The sequence below is a fragment of the Danio rerio genome, chromosome 21 (genome assembly GCF_049306965.1).
Source record: "Danio rerio strain Tuebingen ecotype United States chromosome 21, GRCz12tu, whole genome shotgun sequence".
Lineage (NCBI taxonomy): Eukaryota > Metazoa > Chordata > Actinopteri > Cypriniformes > Danionidae > Danio > Danio rerio.
Window position 1 is genome coordinate 4,190,001 of NC_133196.1, and position 19,340 is coordinate 4,209,340.

Below are 19,340 nucleotides of genomic sequence, written 5' to 3' on the forward strand. Positions count from 1 at the left end.
CTAAATCTCACACACACACACACACACACACACACACAAACACCCACATTTACACTTACACATGCAAACCCTCATTAACACACACTCACACACACACACACACACACACACGTTCATTCTCTCTCTCACACACACTCACATACACAAACACTCTCCCACACACAAATTTACACTTACATGCATACATACATTTACACTCTCTCTCTACACACAAACACTATCATATACACATTTACACACACAAACACTCGCTAAATCACACACATACACACACACACACTCTCACTCTCTCTCTCTCTCTCTGTCTCTCTCTAACACACTCACATTCATACAGACACACACACTCTCTAACACACACACACATTCACACTTAAACACACACTTTTACTATCATATACACATATTTACATTAATACACAAACTCTTTCTGACACACACACATTCACAAACACCCTGTGTTAAACACACACACACACACACACACACGTCGGGGTAAAGTTTTTCCATTTATGGAGACTCAGCTTTTTAAACAGTCACTTTGTACATGAACAAGAGTGTCTGGAGATCTACTGCAATCACACACACACACACACACACACACACACACACGCACGCACTGAGGCAGAAAAAGGCAGACACCAGTCACTCAGCAGTCTGGAGAAGTTAATGATTATTTCTGTCTGTCTCCACACACACACACACACACACACACACAGGGAGGGAAGTCGGTGTGTTTATTGATCTCCTTTGGTCTGGCTGCGGTTCAGTGTTTTACGAGCTCTTCTGTGCTGAGCCAGAGGACAAGCGTGAGGTCAGGAGATCAGAGGTCAGGGGTCACTTCTGTGCCTAAAGCCAAAGCCGTGATGACGACAGCTAACAATGACACTCAACATGGGTTACGCTAACTCACTCCGCAGATGCCACTAATATGCAAACACTGCGGGACGGCAACGTCTCTGGGAAAAACAACAACTCACTGAGACACTCAGCTCGTTTTTAATGCGTTGGTAGCATTTGTCAAGTACACCAGCGTGTGTGTTGTTAATAAACATGACTATACAACAGAAATACAATTATTCATGCTAAATACAAACAAAATAGACAACAAAAAGTGGTGATTTGGTAATATTAACCGCAACATAAAATAATAACGTCAGCAAAAAAATGATCTTATTTTAATATTGTTATTAATATAGAATGTTTCACTATTCATTAATTCCAATATAAAGTACTTTACAAATAGACAAATTGTTGTACTTTTAAATATATAGAATTATTATTATTATTATTATCATTATTATTAATACAATAAGAAAGAAAATCAACATTTAAGTAAAATATGTCACTCTTCATTATTTTTTTATCAAAATTATTACTGATAAAACTGATAATTATTACTAAATAAAATATTATACGAATATATATACATTATTTAACTTTTAAATATAATAATTTTTTTTTTTTAGAAATACAATAAGAAAAAATAAACATTTAGGTAAAACAATTTACTATTAATTATTTTTATTATCACAATTATTAATACTAAATAAAATATTATATAAATATAAATTATTTTACTTTCAAATATAATAAAAATATCATTATTATGATGAACACAATAAGAAAAAAAATACAAATTTTAAACAATTTATTATTAACTATTTTTCATCACAATTATTGTATACTATATAATAAATAAACTACTATATAATTATATATTTCATTAAACAAAAAGTTTTGCAATATTTGACTGCAAACAAAAATACTATTTATTTTAAAATATAATAAAAAAACATTGAAGTAAAATATTTCACTATTCACTATGCTCATGATCACAATTATTGAATTAAATACTAGAATGTTTTTAATTGTAAACAAAATTGTATTCATGACAAATAACAAATGATAGTTTTAGCAAACAAAGAAAAGCACTGTTTTTTTTTAATTGCTACAAAAAAAATCTAACAAAAACAACAAACAAAGTAACAACCTAAAGAGGTAAGCAAAATATGATTTTAAAATACATATATATATACATATATATATATATATATATATATATATATATATATATATATATATATATATATATATATATATATATATATATATATATTGTTTTAGAAAACAAAGAAAATCACTGTTTTTTAATTTCAACATAAAAAGTTACGTAATAAAAATATTATTTTATTTTTAAATATGATAAAAATATATAATATTATTAAAATAAATAGACAAAAATTAAATAACTTAAAATATTCGAGCAAAAATATTATTTATTTAAAAATAGAATAAAAAACAAAATAAAAATAATTATAATATTGTTAATAAAAACATAAGAAAATAAAAATTTAAGTAAAATATTTCATTATTCATATTATAATTATTAGTAATAAATAAATTGTTATGAAATAAATATTTCACTGTAAACAAAACAAAAATAATTTAGCTAAGAAAGGCACAAAAGGTTATGACCAACAGATATATAAATGCACATTTCTTCTAAAAACGTGGTCCTGAGCTGCCTGTCCAGTTTCACGTCCTCAAGCACGAGTTCATTTCAGGCCTTGGAAAAACGATCACGCAAAAACTGGCAGACGTTAAAGATTCGTCATGCAAAATACCAACTAAACAAACAAAGCCAGAGGCCACTTCTCTGATGTGTGTGTGTCAGTTACGGCTCTGTAAATATTATCTTTTTCCTCAGGCGTCCGTATCGTAACAACAATCTCACACACACTCGACGGAGAGACTCGCAGACGGACACACGGACACACACGTTTGGCAGCTTCTTTGTTTGGAAGTCAATAAAGGAAACTGGCAATTAAACCGAGAGGCATTACATAACACACACACACACGTGGAGTCAGGAAAACCTCCGACGTACAGGAAAACATTCATGCTGTCCGCTATTGTGCAGTAATACATGAATCTGATTTACCACAGATTTACCACGCAACACTCCATTACTGTACGCTTACTGTATGTTTGCTGTAGGCGAGTCAGGGCTTTATGATATCATGCTGATTATTAGGTCAAAGGTCAGCGCTTGAACTCTTTCCACCAATAAAATGCCATAATGGGCAGGTGTAAATCTTTACTCTTATTTTCTGTTTTTTTTTTTTCTATAAACTTTGCCACAGACGTTCTTTTTCCTCAAATTGCTTATTTATTTTAAATTACATTTGTATCAATAATTAATGTTTTATAACACTTTCTAGCACTTCTTCATAAAAATAAATAAAGATATTAAAAAATGAATAAACGTTTTAATCTAATATATTTTTATTTTATTATAATTTAATTTTGGTTAATAACCAAAAGTTTATTTGTTTTGTCGTAGTTTATTTGGTTTATTAATTATTTTTTACTTCATTTAGTCTAATGTATATTTACATTTAAAAAAATTATTTTAATAATTTATTATCTTAAAGTTTTTTTAAACTTTGCAGCACACATCAATAGTTTATTTACTCATTATTTATTACATATATTTTATGCAAATTACATTTTTACTCATTTTACGTAAATCTCTACTTATTTAAATGTTTAGATTATTTTTACAGTTTTTTCTGAACTTCACCATAGAACTTCTTTTTCCATAAATTACTCATTTATTTTGAATCACATATTTATTCATGTTTAATGAAACATTTTTTAATGTTTTAGAATGTTTAATGAACTTTTCCACTGACTTTCTAGCACTCCTTTTCACAAATAAATAAGCTTTAAAAAACTGTATACTTATTTTATTTTAATCTAATTGTGATTTATTTACTAAGTTTAGTCTAATTCACATTTACATGAAATCTTTATTTAAATAACATTGTTTCATTTTTAGCAACTTTTCTGCAAACACCCATAATAGATTTACTTATTAATATATTTATTGTATAATTTTATTTAAATTAAATTTTTGCTTCTTAACTTTCCTTTATATTTATATAAATGTTTTATTATTTTTTACATATGTTACATTGTTTTTTGTAAGACAGATAAAATATATTTTTTAATAAAATAAATTAATTTTAATCACATTTTCATTTATGCTTACACATTTGTCAGTTTCTTCTGAACTTTTCCAGACTTTCTAGCACTCCTATTAATTAATAAATAAATTAAACATATATATATACATAAATATATGTAGTTGAAGTCAGTTTTTTTCTTTTTTAAATATTTTCCCAAACTATGTTTAACAGAGCAAGGAAATTTTCACAGTATGTCTGAAAATATTTTTTCTTCTAGAGAAACTCTTAATTGTTTTATTTTGGCTAGAATAAAAGCAGTTTTTAATTTTTTAAACACCATTTTAGGGACAAAATTATTAGCCCTTTTAAGCTACATTTTTTTCGATAGTCTATAGAACAAACCATTGTTATAAAATAACCTGCCTAATTAACCGAATTAACCTAATTAAGCCTTTAAATGTCACTTTAAGCTCTATAGAAGTATCTTGAAAAATATCTAGTCAAATATTATTTACTGTCATCATGACAAAGATAAAACAAATCAGTTATTAGAGATGAGTTATTAAAACTATGATGTTTATAAATGTGTTGAAGAAATCTGCTCTCTGTTAAACAGAAATTAGGGGAAAAAATAAACAGGGGGTCTATTAATTCTGACTTCAACTGTATATGTATAGTACAAATTAAAGATAGATAAAAATATATGTAGATATTTGCTTTTATAAATATATATATATATATATATATATATATATATATATATATATATATATATATATTTTTTTTTTTTTTTTTTTTTTCATTTTATACATTTCTTTGTATTTATTTATACACAAAATGTATACGCAGTGAGCACACACACACAACCCTAAACATATAAACACCACTTTTTATTTCGGATGTGATTAATTATTTAACAGCACTAGTTTAATGACTTATTTACCTTCACATAAAATGTTTATTTTAATAATACATTATTTAATTTTTATAAACACCCTAGAACTTCTTTCCAGCATTCATTTACATAAAACAACATATGATATATAACCATATTTAAATTACATCTTCATATATTTTACATTTACTCCTATTATTATTTATTTATTTTAAAAAAAAAACTTTCACAGTTTATAAAACTGCATAACCAGTCAAGCCAGTGGAGCTCAGAAGCCACCGGTGTTGTTCTGCGTTCTCAGTCAGACAGTAAATAATTATAATGTCAATCTGAATTCTTTGATTGCAGTCAAACCAGAAGCACTGACAGATTTCTGAATGAACAGATCACGTGTGTGTGTGTGTGTGTGTGTGTGCAATGAAAAAACCTCCCGTTCCTCTGTGTGTTTAGTCAAGACATTAGATGCTGCTTTATCAAGTGTGTGTGTGAAGTGTCTGGCTCCTCAGGGCATTTGTCTGTCTTCCAGATTTCAAGCGACAATGTGGCCTCACAGCAAGAAGGTTGCTGGTTCGAGTCCCGGCTGGATCAGTAGGCATTTCTGAATGGAGTTTGCATGTTCTCTCCGTGTTGGCGTGGGTTTCCTCTGGGTGCTTCGGTTTCCCCCACAGTCCAAACACATGCGCTGTAGTTGATTTGGGTATGCTAAATTGGCTGTAGTGTATGTGTGTGAATAAACGTGTATTGATGTTTCCCAGTACTGGGTTGCAGCTTCAAGGGCATCCGCTGTGTAAAACACATGCTGGAATAGTTGGTAGTTCATTCCGCTGTGGCGACCAGTGATGAAAAAAGGGACTAACCCGAAGGAAAAAGAATGAATATGTTTACAGACTGACATTTTTTCTGACCCCATAACTCTTTGGTTAGCTGTTTTGGAAAATATAAACAGATGTTTTAATATATCGTGAACATATATGAATTTAAATTTAGCAAATGTCACAGGAATTGCTCAATTATAAAGGAAACGTCCAGCTTTTTGACAGAGGAAGTGTTTGGTATGGATCCTAACAAGCTCAACAAAGCCTTCACAGTTTAAAAACATGTCGTCAAAGCCGCTCGCTCTAGTAGCCGCTTTGTGTCGTTTTTTTTTTTTTTTTTTTCTCCGAATGTTTTCTTTCCGTTTGGCGGAGGCGCCGCGAGGCCCGACCCAAGACTCAAGGCTTTTTCCTCCGAGGCCTGATGTCATTTCCTGTGCTGCCCTTTCCTCTTGGCTAACCCAAACAAGCCCTGGAATGAGGCGGAGGTTTTCATGCTAGCAGCGAGTCTTGAAGGGCCCCTGAGGGGGATCTGAGTCTCCGGGGCCTCGGGGCCATAATAAAGGACTGATTGTGGATCAGCGGAAATGTTTGGGGGGGACAGCTTAACATAGACGAGGGCGCCGAAATTAAGATTTCTGGCCAAATGGAAAGCGAGGATTCATAATATACACCAGCGCATGATGATTACACTCCTTCCTCTATTGCAGCAGACACTTTGTTAAACACTTGTGTGTTTTATGTTTGTACAGATAGCTCTTTCATATTTTTAATGCGTTGTCTTTTTTTCTACAGCCACATACTAGTGACTAGTTAATTAGTTCAAGGTATTAGTAACTAATAAAGTTATAACCTCAAGTTTTTGATTGTAACGCAGTACTGTGCACTGTTTGTAAAGCCCCTTTGAAACAATAACTATTGTGAAAGCGCTATACAAATAAACCTGGATGGAATACTCTATATCAAAAGCCTTTAAATGGTTTTATAGTTGCTTTAGACCAGATTTTAGATTCTTATTGTAGGTATTACTGTTATTTTTGCTATTGTTGTTAATATTTGAAGGTCACGAGTGGTTGTGTGAGCATTTCATATCATACTGTGTGTGACTGTATTTGAATTTGACTTTTGATTTAAATTGAGTGAATTTCACACTGACTTTTATAGATTTAAAAAAACAACAAGCAAAAACAGCAATTTTGCTCATTTGAATATGCAAAGATAACATTAGTTGAGTTAAAATGGCAGCATAATGCAAATATATGGATATTTAAATCTTTATAATGGTTGTTTATGGTTAAAGTTATTGCACAAATGTGTTTGTGCGCGAGATATTCCAGACAATTATGTTGTTTTATTAATAAACGTATTTAAATTATAAAATATAATAATAAATGATTGAATAAAATTCATTCATAAAAGGTATTACATACAGATATTTTTCAATAAAGATATTCTTGGTTAATATTTACAATATGTTTTATATAATATTAAATATATAAATATAATAAATATAGGTAATAATTTATACATTCATGTTTGTGTGTGAGAAAATCCAAACAATTATATTGTTTTATCAATAAACAAACTAATAAATAAATATTTAAATGATAAAATGTAATAAAAATTTATAAAATATTAATATAAAATATTAGGGAATTTAATAGTTTTTTTATATATATATATATATATATAAAAATATGCCAGGCTAATATTTTAATATTTACAATACTTTTTTTTATAAAATAATAAATATATAATTTATAATATAGGAAATAATGTATGCGTTTATGTTTGTGTGTGAGAAAATCTAAACAATTATATTTTTTTATCAATAAACAAACAAATAAATATTTAAATAATAAAATGTAATATTTAATGATAAAATATCAATATAAATATAAAATATTAGGATATTTAATACAGATTTTTTTTTATAAAAATTTGCCAGGTTGATATTTTAATATTTACAATACATTTTATAAAATATTAATTATATATTAAATATAGGTAATAAGGTACGTTTGTGTTTGAGAAAACCCAAGTAGTCATATTGTTTTATCAATAAACAAACAAATATTTAAATGATAAAATATAATAATAAATTATTAAATTGAAAGTATTTTATACAGATATTATAAATTAAAATATGCCAGGTTGATATTTTAATATTTATAACAAATTTTATAAAATAATCATTTAACATAGGATTATTATCTTATAACAATTACATAAATAATGATATTCTAGATGCAAAAATCTGTAGATAATTTTGCTTTAAAATATGCCTCTCGTTATTATAAAATTTTAAATGATATAAGGTTTAAATATATGATTATTATATAATAATATCTACAATACACTATGATATTTCAGAGACAAAATTGCCAAAATAATTATTAAAATTGGGATAAATATAAGACAAATTTATATATATAATATACAAAGCAACATTATGCTAGTTCCTATAGTAATCAGTGGTAAAGAAATAACCATATGTCTATTTTTCTATTAATATATCAGTCTGTCTGTACAGGAAGTCTGTCAGTCGCTGGCTGTCATATTAAGGTTAACCTCTTAATAACTTCAGACTAACCAGGACAAACCATGCTCAGACTGTCATCCAATAATCCTGACACACACACATACTCATTGGTAAGGTTTTAAGTTCAAGCTTGTTACACAGCTCTCTCTCTCTCTCTCTCTCTCTCTCGCTCTCTCTCTAAATAACAGACGATGAAAAGAGCAGAGCGAGTGAATGAGAAGGTCAGAGAGACGCTCGTTTCCTGTGAGTCCCACTTTTCTTCCTTTTCCTTCATCCCTCTTTCCCTCTCTGAGCTCCATTCACTCTTTCCAGAAGAAAACACACACACACACACACACACACACACACACACACACACCTCAGCAGCGAGAGGACGAACACGGTCACAGGCTCACATATCAGTCAAGTGTTTGTTTGAGACACAAGAGGACAATCTTTTATCCCACACACACACTAGCACAGCTATCTTTATGGGGACTTCTCATAGCTATAACGATGTTTCTACTGTACAGACTGTATATCCTCTCCATCTACCTCAAAACCAACCCTAACAGGAAACAATCTGCAGTTTTACACCTTCAAACTACTTCATTCTCTCGGATATAGGAGCCGTTTTCCTCACGGAGACCAAAAAAAGACTCAAAATTTACTGGTATTGCTATACTTGTGGGGACATTTGCTCCACACAGTTTAAGGAATACAACATACAAACACACATAAACATGAAACAAATGGAGGCCAGTGAAAGGGAGTGACACACACACACACAGCGCTCTGAGTGCTGGAGTTCTAACATGTGTTTATGTAAAGCTTCCATCATTTAGCCGATCTTATCTGAGAAGCCATCTAAAGACCCTTCACACACACACACACACACACACACACACACACACACACACACACACACACACACACACACACACACACTCCGCCCAGCGCAGAATTAAACACCATCATAAAAACTCTTTAAAGTTGCTGTAATGAGAAACATCTGTACGCAGGAACTCTGCCTAACCAAACTCAACCAAACCAATCCCTCTCTCTCGCAGAAAACACAAACACACAACTCAGAGCTCAGGATGACACACTCCAGCAGGCTTGTGCGGATCACACACACACACTGATATAACCTTGTTTAGACAAAAGTCAATGTAAAATCTGTGTTTTATTTTCTATTGTTGAAGCTAAATCGGCAAATGAATGTACTAAAATGACCTTAAAAATAAATTTAATAAATAAACGAAACGCTTAATAAACTAAAAACAACACATGAAAAAAATGATGGTAAGATTTTAGTTGAAGTAACAATTCACACCATTTACTACCGGCTTATTACCTGTCTATTATTAAGATATTAACAGTTTATTAGCACTATCAAGTATGCTCTTATTTTTCATTCCAAGTCCTACCCAAAGCCCAAACCTAAACCCAATTAATACCTTACTAACTAATAATGAGAAGCTAATTAGTATTGAGCTAAACGTATTAGTTAATAGCTTGTCAATAGCATGAACTCTACATTAACAAAGTAATTACCAAAATAATTAACAACAATACTATATATAAGGGTTGTTGCGATGCCATTAATAAATCTTACAACACTATTACCAGCTGAAGAATCATGATACCAAATAGTATAGCGATGCTCTAACTCATAACTCAAATTATAAAGAAAATTGTCAGAAATACTATGTTTTATGGTATAATAGGCCTACTTGAATTTAATTCATAATTCCCTTAGGGACAAAAAGTGTTATTTACATGTCACTTCACTAAAAACGTATTTATTTGATTGTTTATTTTGTAGATAACCAACCAACAAAAAATACATTGAAATAAAGATACAAATTAGCTGCTTGTTAAGTGTGACGTCACGCTAAGCGGCTTCCGGGTCCAATCGTTCTATTCAACTACATGGGGAGACTCGTGAAATGCTATTAATAAACGTATACAAAGCGATTTAATACTTTCGAAAATCACGATCGCAGTATATATGTCCATGCCTAATATTCGATGGCCAGAGAGTGATTCATTTTTTTATAAATTGTTAAAAATTTGGTATTTGTGATGCAGCAAGCCCAGAGATAGTTGTGTACACTATGACTTTATATAAAATTCACTTTAATGTGTGATATGAATAAAAAGTGATCATAAACGAATGATTTCTCTACTCAAATGAGTGGCGGCTTGGACCCGGAAACAGTATTACATACATCACCAACACATCACCACTTCACAAGCGGATACCAAATAAAAAAAAAATTTCCCAACAAAATTAAGCTATAATAAGCAGTCAAAAATAGTTTCCATGTTTCCTGTTGCTATTTTTGGGTTGTATAACTATTTTTTTAACAGTCTTATCAGTTAACAATCCAAAGTAATTAAACACTTCACTTTGTAAATTGTTCTTTTTAAAAGATTGTCACAATTTTTGTAGCTACTAAATCATATTAACAGGAGCAGAAATGAACCGATGTGTGTTTGAACTGAAGCGTTAGAAAACGTGCAATAGGCTACAATAAAAGGCGGGAATTCTACACAGTTTTGCAACTTTAAAGGGCTCCACAAACTATTAAAATAAAATGGTTCATTGTTGCACAAACATGTGCGCATTTTAGTGACTTTTCCCTAATACGACACTATTTATCGTAAATACACCGTTAATGACGATACTACCGTTTACAAACTACAGTGGCACCGCCAGTATTTTGGAGCCATAGTATCGCGATATTACCATAGTACCGGTAAACCATGCAACCCTTCAATTTATAATACTAAAAACACCAATGCATGAAATATCAGTACAGTAAAGTAAAGCTGAGAACTAGTTAGCATCCCTCACCCGACATGACGATACAAGTGGATCAGGAAAGTACTTTAGATGCAGGTTACAGCCTTTCTGATGACAGATTACAATAACAAACGTCTTTTCATTGGAATGATGTGCAGGAATGTGCATTACGGAAGTAAAAATGTGTCATTTTATGATCTCTTTGACACATTTAGCAATCTTTAGCGGAAAATCTCTCCTTTAAAAACAAACCTCCAGCCCTCACTTCCTTATTATAAACTGTTTTTGCATATTTAGATGGACTTTCAATAGCAGAGCATCTACTGAAAGATAAAAAAAATGGTCTGCAGCTCTTACCTGAAAACCCCATAGGGGCTGAATATGCCGTTCCTCCAGTTTCAGTGGAAGCAGGCACAGAACCTGGAGAATCTGCGGAGAAACACAAGAGTGACAGCTGTCAATCACAGTGTTAAACACTCAACCTTTACTTACACACAGCCTTCATTTTAGTGGAAATGGTTTAAATCCAGAGCACGCTCGCTCATTCCATCGCCTTTTTCCGTCATGCTAAATAAACAACGCTTTAGCCAAGAACGCTAGCAAGCGAGCGAGAGCGGGAGTGCTGTAATAGGAATACACAGTTTAGCAGGATACACTCCATCAAGCCCAAAACAACGAGCTAGTCAGGAAATAGCTGCAGCCTTGAAAAACTGTGTACAGTAAATTTTCTAATTGGCGTGCGAGCAGACAGGAAAAACACCCCGTCGCTCCCTCTTTCATGTTAACCCTTTAATAAACCAGCCGGGAATATTGTCTCCATATGTTCTGCACCGATGTCACGTTTACTTAACGCTAAACTACTGCAGGAGAAAGTGCATTAGCCCTCAATGAAAGCCAATGCTAATTATAATGTTAGCTCATGATAAAAACAAAATTGTAGATTCAATTCGAAGCAGATTAAACTTGTGCTAACTGCAAACATCAGAATCTAGGTCTAAATGGCTAAAAGACGAGACTAATGCTAAGTTAAGAGGTGATTAGTGAGTTTGTGTTAGCCTCAGTCTGTTCCTCTTTAGCCATTGCTAACAGAAGTTCAGAAAATGTAGGTTCAAGTAGCTAAAAGCTAGCTGACACTGGAATTGAAATTGGATCTGTAATAATTTCTTAGTAAATACTGCATTCATTTCAGGGCTTATACATGAACTACGAAGAGCTAAAATGCTAAACAAAATTATCATATATGATTCAAGAGCAGTTTAGCTAGCAAGTTTAGAAACTGCTGACAAAAACATTAAAAATTAAAAGCACTTAAGTTAGCGTTAGCATTTAAAAAGACTTTAACAAGACTAAACAAACCATTTCAATGTCTTTACATTGATAAGCACCAATACATCTTAAATAAATTTAAGATTACTGACACTTGTAGGTATACACATCAGAAGAGTTTAACCCTTGCACTAAAGCTACTTAAGTCTATTTTATTACGTTTTAGGACATTTACTATGGTAATATCTTATATGTTTTCTAAAATCATTCCCAATTAATGAATTCCTAAGCAGTAAACAGTCCACTTATATGCACAATGCCATTTTAAGTTCATTAGTAAGCATTAGTAGATGGTATTTCCTGAAAAAGAGTTTTAAAAGCCCATTGTGAGTGTGAATTGGTGTCACTTTCGGAAGCAGGTTTCAGAGTTGGACGCTTTCCCTGAGCTGTGGTCAGTCTAATGAGACACACGGTCAAACCTGAACCTCACCGCAAAGACAGACCGAGGGAGGGAGAGGAAAAATGAGGGATCAAGCAGGAGCTTCAAACACCTCATGATTCATTTTCCAGGGGGCAAAAAAACAAGCCGTTTTTATAACAGAATCTTTGATACTGTCCAGCTCCAGCCATTCACTCGGTCTGCCTCCAATAAACAATGACAGAATAAAAATGTGTAAATCACTGTGTACATACACACAAGAAAACTAGTGGGATGGTATTTAAATGGTAAGAATGTCATGTTATTACCACTGCAAGTTTTTCAAAACAACAACAAAAAAAGCTTCTGCATAAAATGAAACTTCAAGTGGTAAGAATACTATAGTAAAAGTCAAAAACATTTACTGCAAGTGATCTTAATGCAAACTAAAAACCCCCACATACAGCTCATCTTAGGCCGTACTCACACTAGGTACAGTTGCCTCGAACCGGGCCAAAGCACGTTTGTCCCCCCTCCCGTCTCCCCCGACGGCCCGCGCTCACACCCCAAACAGGCTTCGGCACGCTTACGTCATCGCTGCTGCGCTGTTCAGTGAGAAACACTCTCTCACTCAGCAGCACAGTGGAGATTTCTGTAGTTATATTGTTTCAGTCGTTTGATATGCAGTCAAATATTTCGCCAAACAGTCCTTAGGGATGCGGGGACACGCAGTCAGATATTTCGCCGTACAGATCCGCCACTTTTGGCGCTCATAAACAATCATAAAGCTCTCATGCTGCAGGAATGAGGAGGTCTGCTGAAGGCGCGCAGCTGACGTGCAGTGAGGGGTTTGCGTCTTTAATAAACTACGGCAGTTTGCGTTCACTGAACAGTAAGAATGATTAATAAATCCATATGAAACAGCCACTTAAAAGTCATGTCTCGCTTTCAGTTTAGGGGTTTGGCGTTAGCACTCAAACACAAGCGTGCACAAGTGTGAGTACGCCCTTAAGCTTCAACTTATTAAGTTGTGTCTGAAAATTATTAGAATGGTATTATCATGTTTCACCGCTGTAAATACCGCCAAATAATTATTTGTATCAATAATCGAACTGCTCAAATTTACTACTAAGATTGTCTACATTTATTGTAAGAAATTGGTGTTAACAGCACTTCCCAAAACAATGACAGTTAAAGCAGATTAAATACGTGTAAATCACTGTGTGTACATAGAAACTTACAAGACAACTTACAAGAAAACTAGTGGGATAGTATTTAAATGGTAAAAATACCATGGTATTACCAAGTTTAAATTAACCGCTTGTTAAGTGTGACGTCACGCGAAGCGGCTTCCGGGTGATTTAATACTTTCGAAAGTCACGATCGCAATATATATGTCCATGCCTATTATCCAATAGCCAGAAAGTAATTCATTTTTTTATAAATTGTTAAAATTTTGGTATTTGTGATGCAGCAAGCCCAGAGATTGTTGTGTACACTATGACTTTATATAAAATTAACTTTAATGTGTGATATGAATAAAAAGTGATCATAAACTAATGATTTCTCCACTCAAATGAATGGCGGCTTGGACCCAGAAACAGTATTACATACGTCACCAACACATCACCACTTAACCAGCGGATAGGGAGTTTTTAAAGATAGGTGGAAGAGTAAGAATACGACGGTAAATGTCTAAAAACATCTACTGCAAGTGATCTTAAACCCAAATTAAAGAAAAAAAAAAAACTTAAACCTCATTTTAAGCTGAAACTTCAACTTAAGTTGTGTCAGAATATGATTAGAATGGTTTTACTATATATTACCGCTTTAAATGCCCCCAAATCATTATTTATTTCAATTCTCAAACTGCACTACTAAGATTGTTTACATGTAAGGTAATGTAAGAAATTGGCATCAACAGCACTTCCCAAAACGATGAAGGTAAAAGCTGATTAAAAATGTGTAAATCACTGTGTGTGTGTGTGTGTGTGTGTGTGTGTGTGTGTGTGTGTGTACAGAAACAACCACAGTCAACCACATTTGACTAGCTCTTGACACGACTTTTTGTCTGTCATTACAAGTGCGAATGTTTCTTTTTCTCAGTCGCGTCTCCTCGATTAAGAGCTTAAAGCCATTGATATGCAAATGACCTCACATCAACGGCTGTTTTGTCGCACCTAGCCGTCAACAATGCGCAAATGTGTCACAGTTACCACACAAACAGACACATATATGTGTGTGTGTGACAGTACCTGACGTTATCAACGAGACGCAGTCGCTCAAACACAAGCGACAAATAACTTCCTCCAAACGTTCAGCATCACTCTCTCTTTCACCCGTCTTCTATTGTTCTCTGTCTCTCGTCCAAGATTTAATGGATGAGTGTGTGTGTGTGTGTTTAAATGTGTGTGTGTGTGTCCTCACAGGAAATGTCCTCCCCAAACTGGCTTTCCTGTCCTCCACCACGGCGCCTGTTCTCGTTCACATTCTTGCTTTCTCTCTCAGTCGCTCCGAAACCCCAAACTGATTCATAAAAGAAGAATGACTCAAAGATGGAGAGCCAGCGTTGAGTCGTTCCCACACCAAGTCACTCGCACTATAAACATCACCAAAAAATTAATCGTGGAAAGATTTCGAAACAGCCCAGCGTTCTGGCCTGGATTTCTCAAGCGTGTTCTGGGTAAGCGATACTGTTCAACTCAAAAAGACGTGAGGAGTTTTTGGCCGGGATTGAGAAGGATCTTTACGAGGGCCATCGGCAGGAAACCTCATCCGGGACGCTGCCAAACACAACATGCTTATCTGAAGCCAATATACAGGACATACTTATGAGCATTATGGGTAAGAAAGAGAGCAAACGCTCAGAGGAAAGACGCAAAGCGGCACTCCCAAAACCTCAAGATTCATTTGGCAGATAAATCAGCTCTCGGTTTCCGAACTCTTCATCTACTCCACGCACAAACATTTAGACGGAGGAAAGTAGCATTTGCTTCAATATAACATCACGCTATATTCATTTTCAACTGCAACATACTTTTAATCACTAGCACTGTGCAGTTATTTGAATATGTTATTCAATCTGTACCACATATAGTAAAGTTTGTGTACATATAAAATATACACCATAAAATGATTACTATTTTTTATACCACAGTGCAATGTCTAAACGACCTATCAAACATTGTACAATTCACCACACGGTGTAATTTCATTATCATTGCATTTAGCATGGTACTAAAAGAATACAGTACTCATGACCATTATATTTGCATCAAGCTATTACTATAGCAAATGTCTGAAAACCTCAAATGCAAGTGATTTCCAACTTAAGCTGACTTATGAAGCATCCACATCGCTCTAAATTTCAGTTTAAAAATTGTTGGGATGGTAATTAAATGAGTGTACACATGTCCAAAAACACTTTGCTAATGATTGTCAAGAACTCAAGATAAGCTTTTAAGAGATTCAACAACATGTGCAGTTGTATTTAGGATACAGCATCAATTTACAAGAAAGCTAGTTGGATGGTATTTAAATGGTAAGAATACCATCGTATTAGCATTACACATTTAAAACAAAAACAAAGAGCTTCTGCTTAAGCTTGAAATTAAAGTTCAAATTATAGGGAGTTTTAAAAATATAGGTGGAATGGTAGGAATACCATAGTAGACATTTACTGCCAATGATTTTGAGCTCAAACTAAACCTCCAAACTAAAAAGAAAACAACATAAACCTCATTTTCTGGCTGAAACTTCAACTTAAGTTGTGTCAGAAAATGATTAGAATGATTTTACCATTTATTACCACTGTAAATGCCCCCAAATTATTACTTCTATCAATTTTCAACTGCTTAAAACTTACTACTAAGATTGCTTACTGTTTACATTAAGTAATTTACAGTACTAAAGGAATACAGTACTCATGACTATTATATTTGCATCAAGCTATTACTTTAGCAAATGCCAGTGATTTCTAACTCAAACTGACTCATGAAGCATCCATATTGGGTTAAATTTTAATTAAAAAATTGTTGGGATGGTAATTAAATAAGTGAATCCCGGTTTTCTGATTGCATATGTCTAAAAACACTTTGCTAATGATGTTCAAGAACTCAAGATAAGCTTTTAGGAGATTCAACAGCGCCTGCATACATTTAAGATAAAGCATCAACTTACAAGAAAGCTAGTTGGATGGGATTTAAATGGTAACAATACCATGGTATTAGCATTGCGAACTTAAAACAAAAACAAGCTTCTACTTAAACTAGAAATAAAAGTTATTATAGGGTAAATTATAGGGTGTTTTAAAAATAGGTGAAATGCTTGGAATACTATAGTAAAACTAAAACATTTACTGCAATTGATCTCAAACTCAAACTAAACCTCCATACTAAAAAAACAACAACATAAACCTCATTTTTTAGCTGAAACTTCAACTTTAGTCGTGTGCAAAAACTATTAGAATGATGTTACCACTGTAAATAACCACAAATCATTATTTATCTCAATTTTTAAACTGCTTAAAATTTACTACTAAGACCTTTTACATTTAAAGTAGTGTAAATAAATGGTGTTAAAACATTGTGATAACATCTTTAAAAAAACCTTCACTGCGAGTAATATTAAAACTAAAAGTACGCTTTAAATGTAGAATTAAACTGGCTAATTCACATACTATTTCACAAGAACATGGTATTTTCATAGTAAACATAACAACAAAAAAAATTTGCATTGCATTTCAACTCAAACCAAACTTTTGAGAGGCTTCAGACATCTGCTTAAATTTAAGATGAAACTTCAACTTACCAGGTGGTTTAAGAAAATCGGTGGGATATCTTGAGTACGGGGGTGGGGGGGATTCTGGAAGAGAAGAAAGAGAGAGAGAGAGGCCGTGAGTGGAGATGTGGGCTGATGATAAGGCCTGGCATTCTCTGGGAAAAGTGTTTGTGTAGTGCTGAGGGTTAGAGGCAGGACAGCTCTGATAAACACACGGCCGCCTGGCGCCAGACTCCACACACACACACACACACAAACACGCACACACACACAAACTAACTTCACTGAACACTGGGGCCTCCGGCGGGTTTCACATGAACAACCACAGACTGGAGGTCCAGCTGAAAAGTCTGTTGCATTTCTCCACATGGAAACACAACATTCATCACTCGGAGAATAATAATTTTAATCAGAACCAGCTGATTCCTGATGCTAATGGCTTGTTTGATTAAATAGTAAGGTAGATTAATAAAGCCTAAATGTGTCTAACATTGTTATATATGCTAAAATAACTTACATATGTTTTCTCCAAGTCAACAAACACACTCTTGATGTCTGTTTTAATATGTCTAACGCAAATATACTATCATCGTCATTCTATTTGAGCATTTTTAGTAAACAAGAAGTATGTCAGACACACTGGAGCCTGAAGTGCTGCATTCATGAGCCAACATTGATGTTTAGCAGGAAGCTTGAGGTTATTCTCACCTAGTAGATTTTACAATAACCTACATGTGTGTCATTATAATGCTACATAAGCACCATAAGAGCCTTTCACAATGGCCAGAACAGTTTGAGTTCAAATCCCCCAGTGTTCTCTGTTCTATACGGACCTGTAATTAGATACCACAGCTTATACGAACGTTATTACAATCCTACATAAGCACCAAAGCCAAAAGAAACCAAGATTTGTGTTCAAGAGACATATTTAGCACATTATCACAGTGTTATACATCAACATCAGTGGTGAATGTGAGCAGATTGATGTTCATACCGAGCTCGCAGAGTCTGCTCATATGATGCGGGTTGCAGCACACGAGCTCCGGGTTGATTTTCCCATAAGATTCACAGCACGAAAGTCTCTTTAATTCCGAGGAGTGCCGGAGGTCCGGCCACCGAAACACCTTGTAGAGCAGCAACGGCAGCGGGTACGACTGTTGACCCAGCCTGGCGTCCGCTTTCCCGGGCAGGAGGAGGCAGGGGCTCCGCGCTCCCCCCCGGGATTCAACCGCCTGTAAAAGCACCTCCAGCTGCTTCTCCTTGATCTTCTTCAGGATCGAGTATGTCAGCGCTTTTAGTTCGGCCTCGGTGCCGGGGTTCGGCTTACTGGCCAGGCAGCAGCCTGCGGTGCCGCCGCGCGTACCAGTGTCCGCGTCCCCCTCACCCTCCACGGGCGCGCGGCTCCTCCAGAGTCGCCGGACGAGCCCCGATCGTTTGGTCCTGAACATGCGGGACGACAAGAGGGTTCCCCGGCTACAAAACGGCCATTTTGTCCGCAAGTCATGAAGATCCGGAGGTCCGAATCCACAGGCGCAGAGCAGACGGCGGAGAAACGGCGAGCAGGAGAAGCGCACGCGATCTGTTTCATACGCCAGACTTTAATATTTCACCAAACCAACCGACGCGGAATCCAAAAAAACTGTGCGACTGTCTGGAAATGAAACGACCTCGAATCGCGGTCACACCGAGTGCGCAATCATCGATCCACAAGTTCGTTAATCCACAGCGACCATCCGCGATCTCACATTCGGGATTAATAACCGTTTTCTCGGTCTGGCATCAAATCTGCAGCACAAACCGACACGTTAAATCGTTAAATCCACATCAGACCCGCTGAGGAAAATCTGTCGCTCTCCTCGACGGCGA

At 34.4% G+C, this 19,340-nt stretch overlaps 1 protein-coding gene across 1 annotated transcript in view; it reads right to left on the bottom strand.

Moving 5' to 3' along the window:
• smad7 (SMAD family member 7) overlaps positions 1-19,058 on the bottom strand; it is a 29,604-nt gene extending 10,546 nt beyond the window's left edge. The window contains 3 exon segments of the mRNA NM_175082.3: positions 11,369-11,440; positions 17,505-17,558; positions 18,469-19,058. Of these exon segments, the coding sequence (NP_778257.2) occupies positions 11,369-11,440; positions 17,505-17,558; positions 18,469-18,922 (580 nt within the window). The 5' untranslated portion in view covers positions 18,923-19,058.
• Positions 19,059-19,340: the final 282 nt, after the last annotated feature.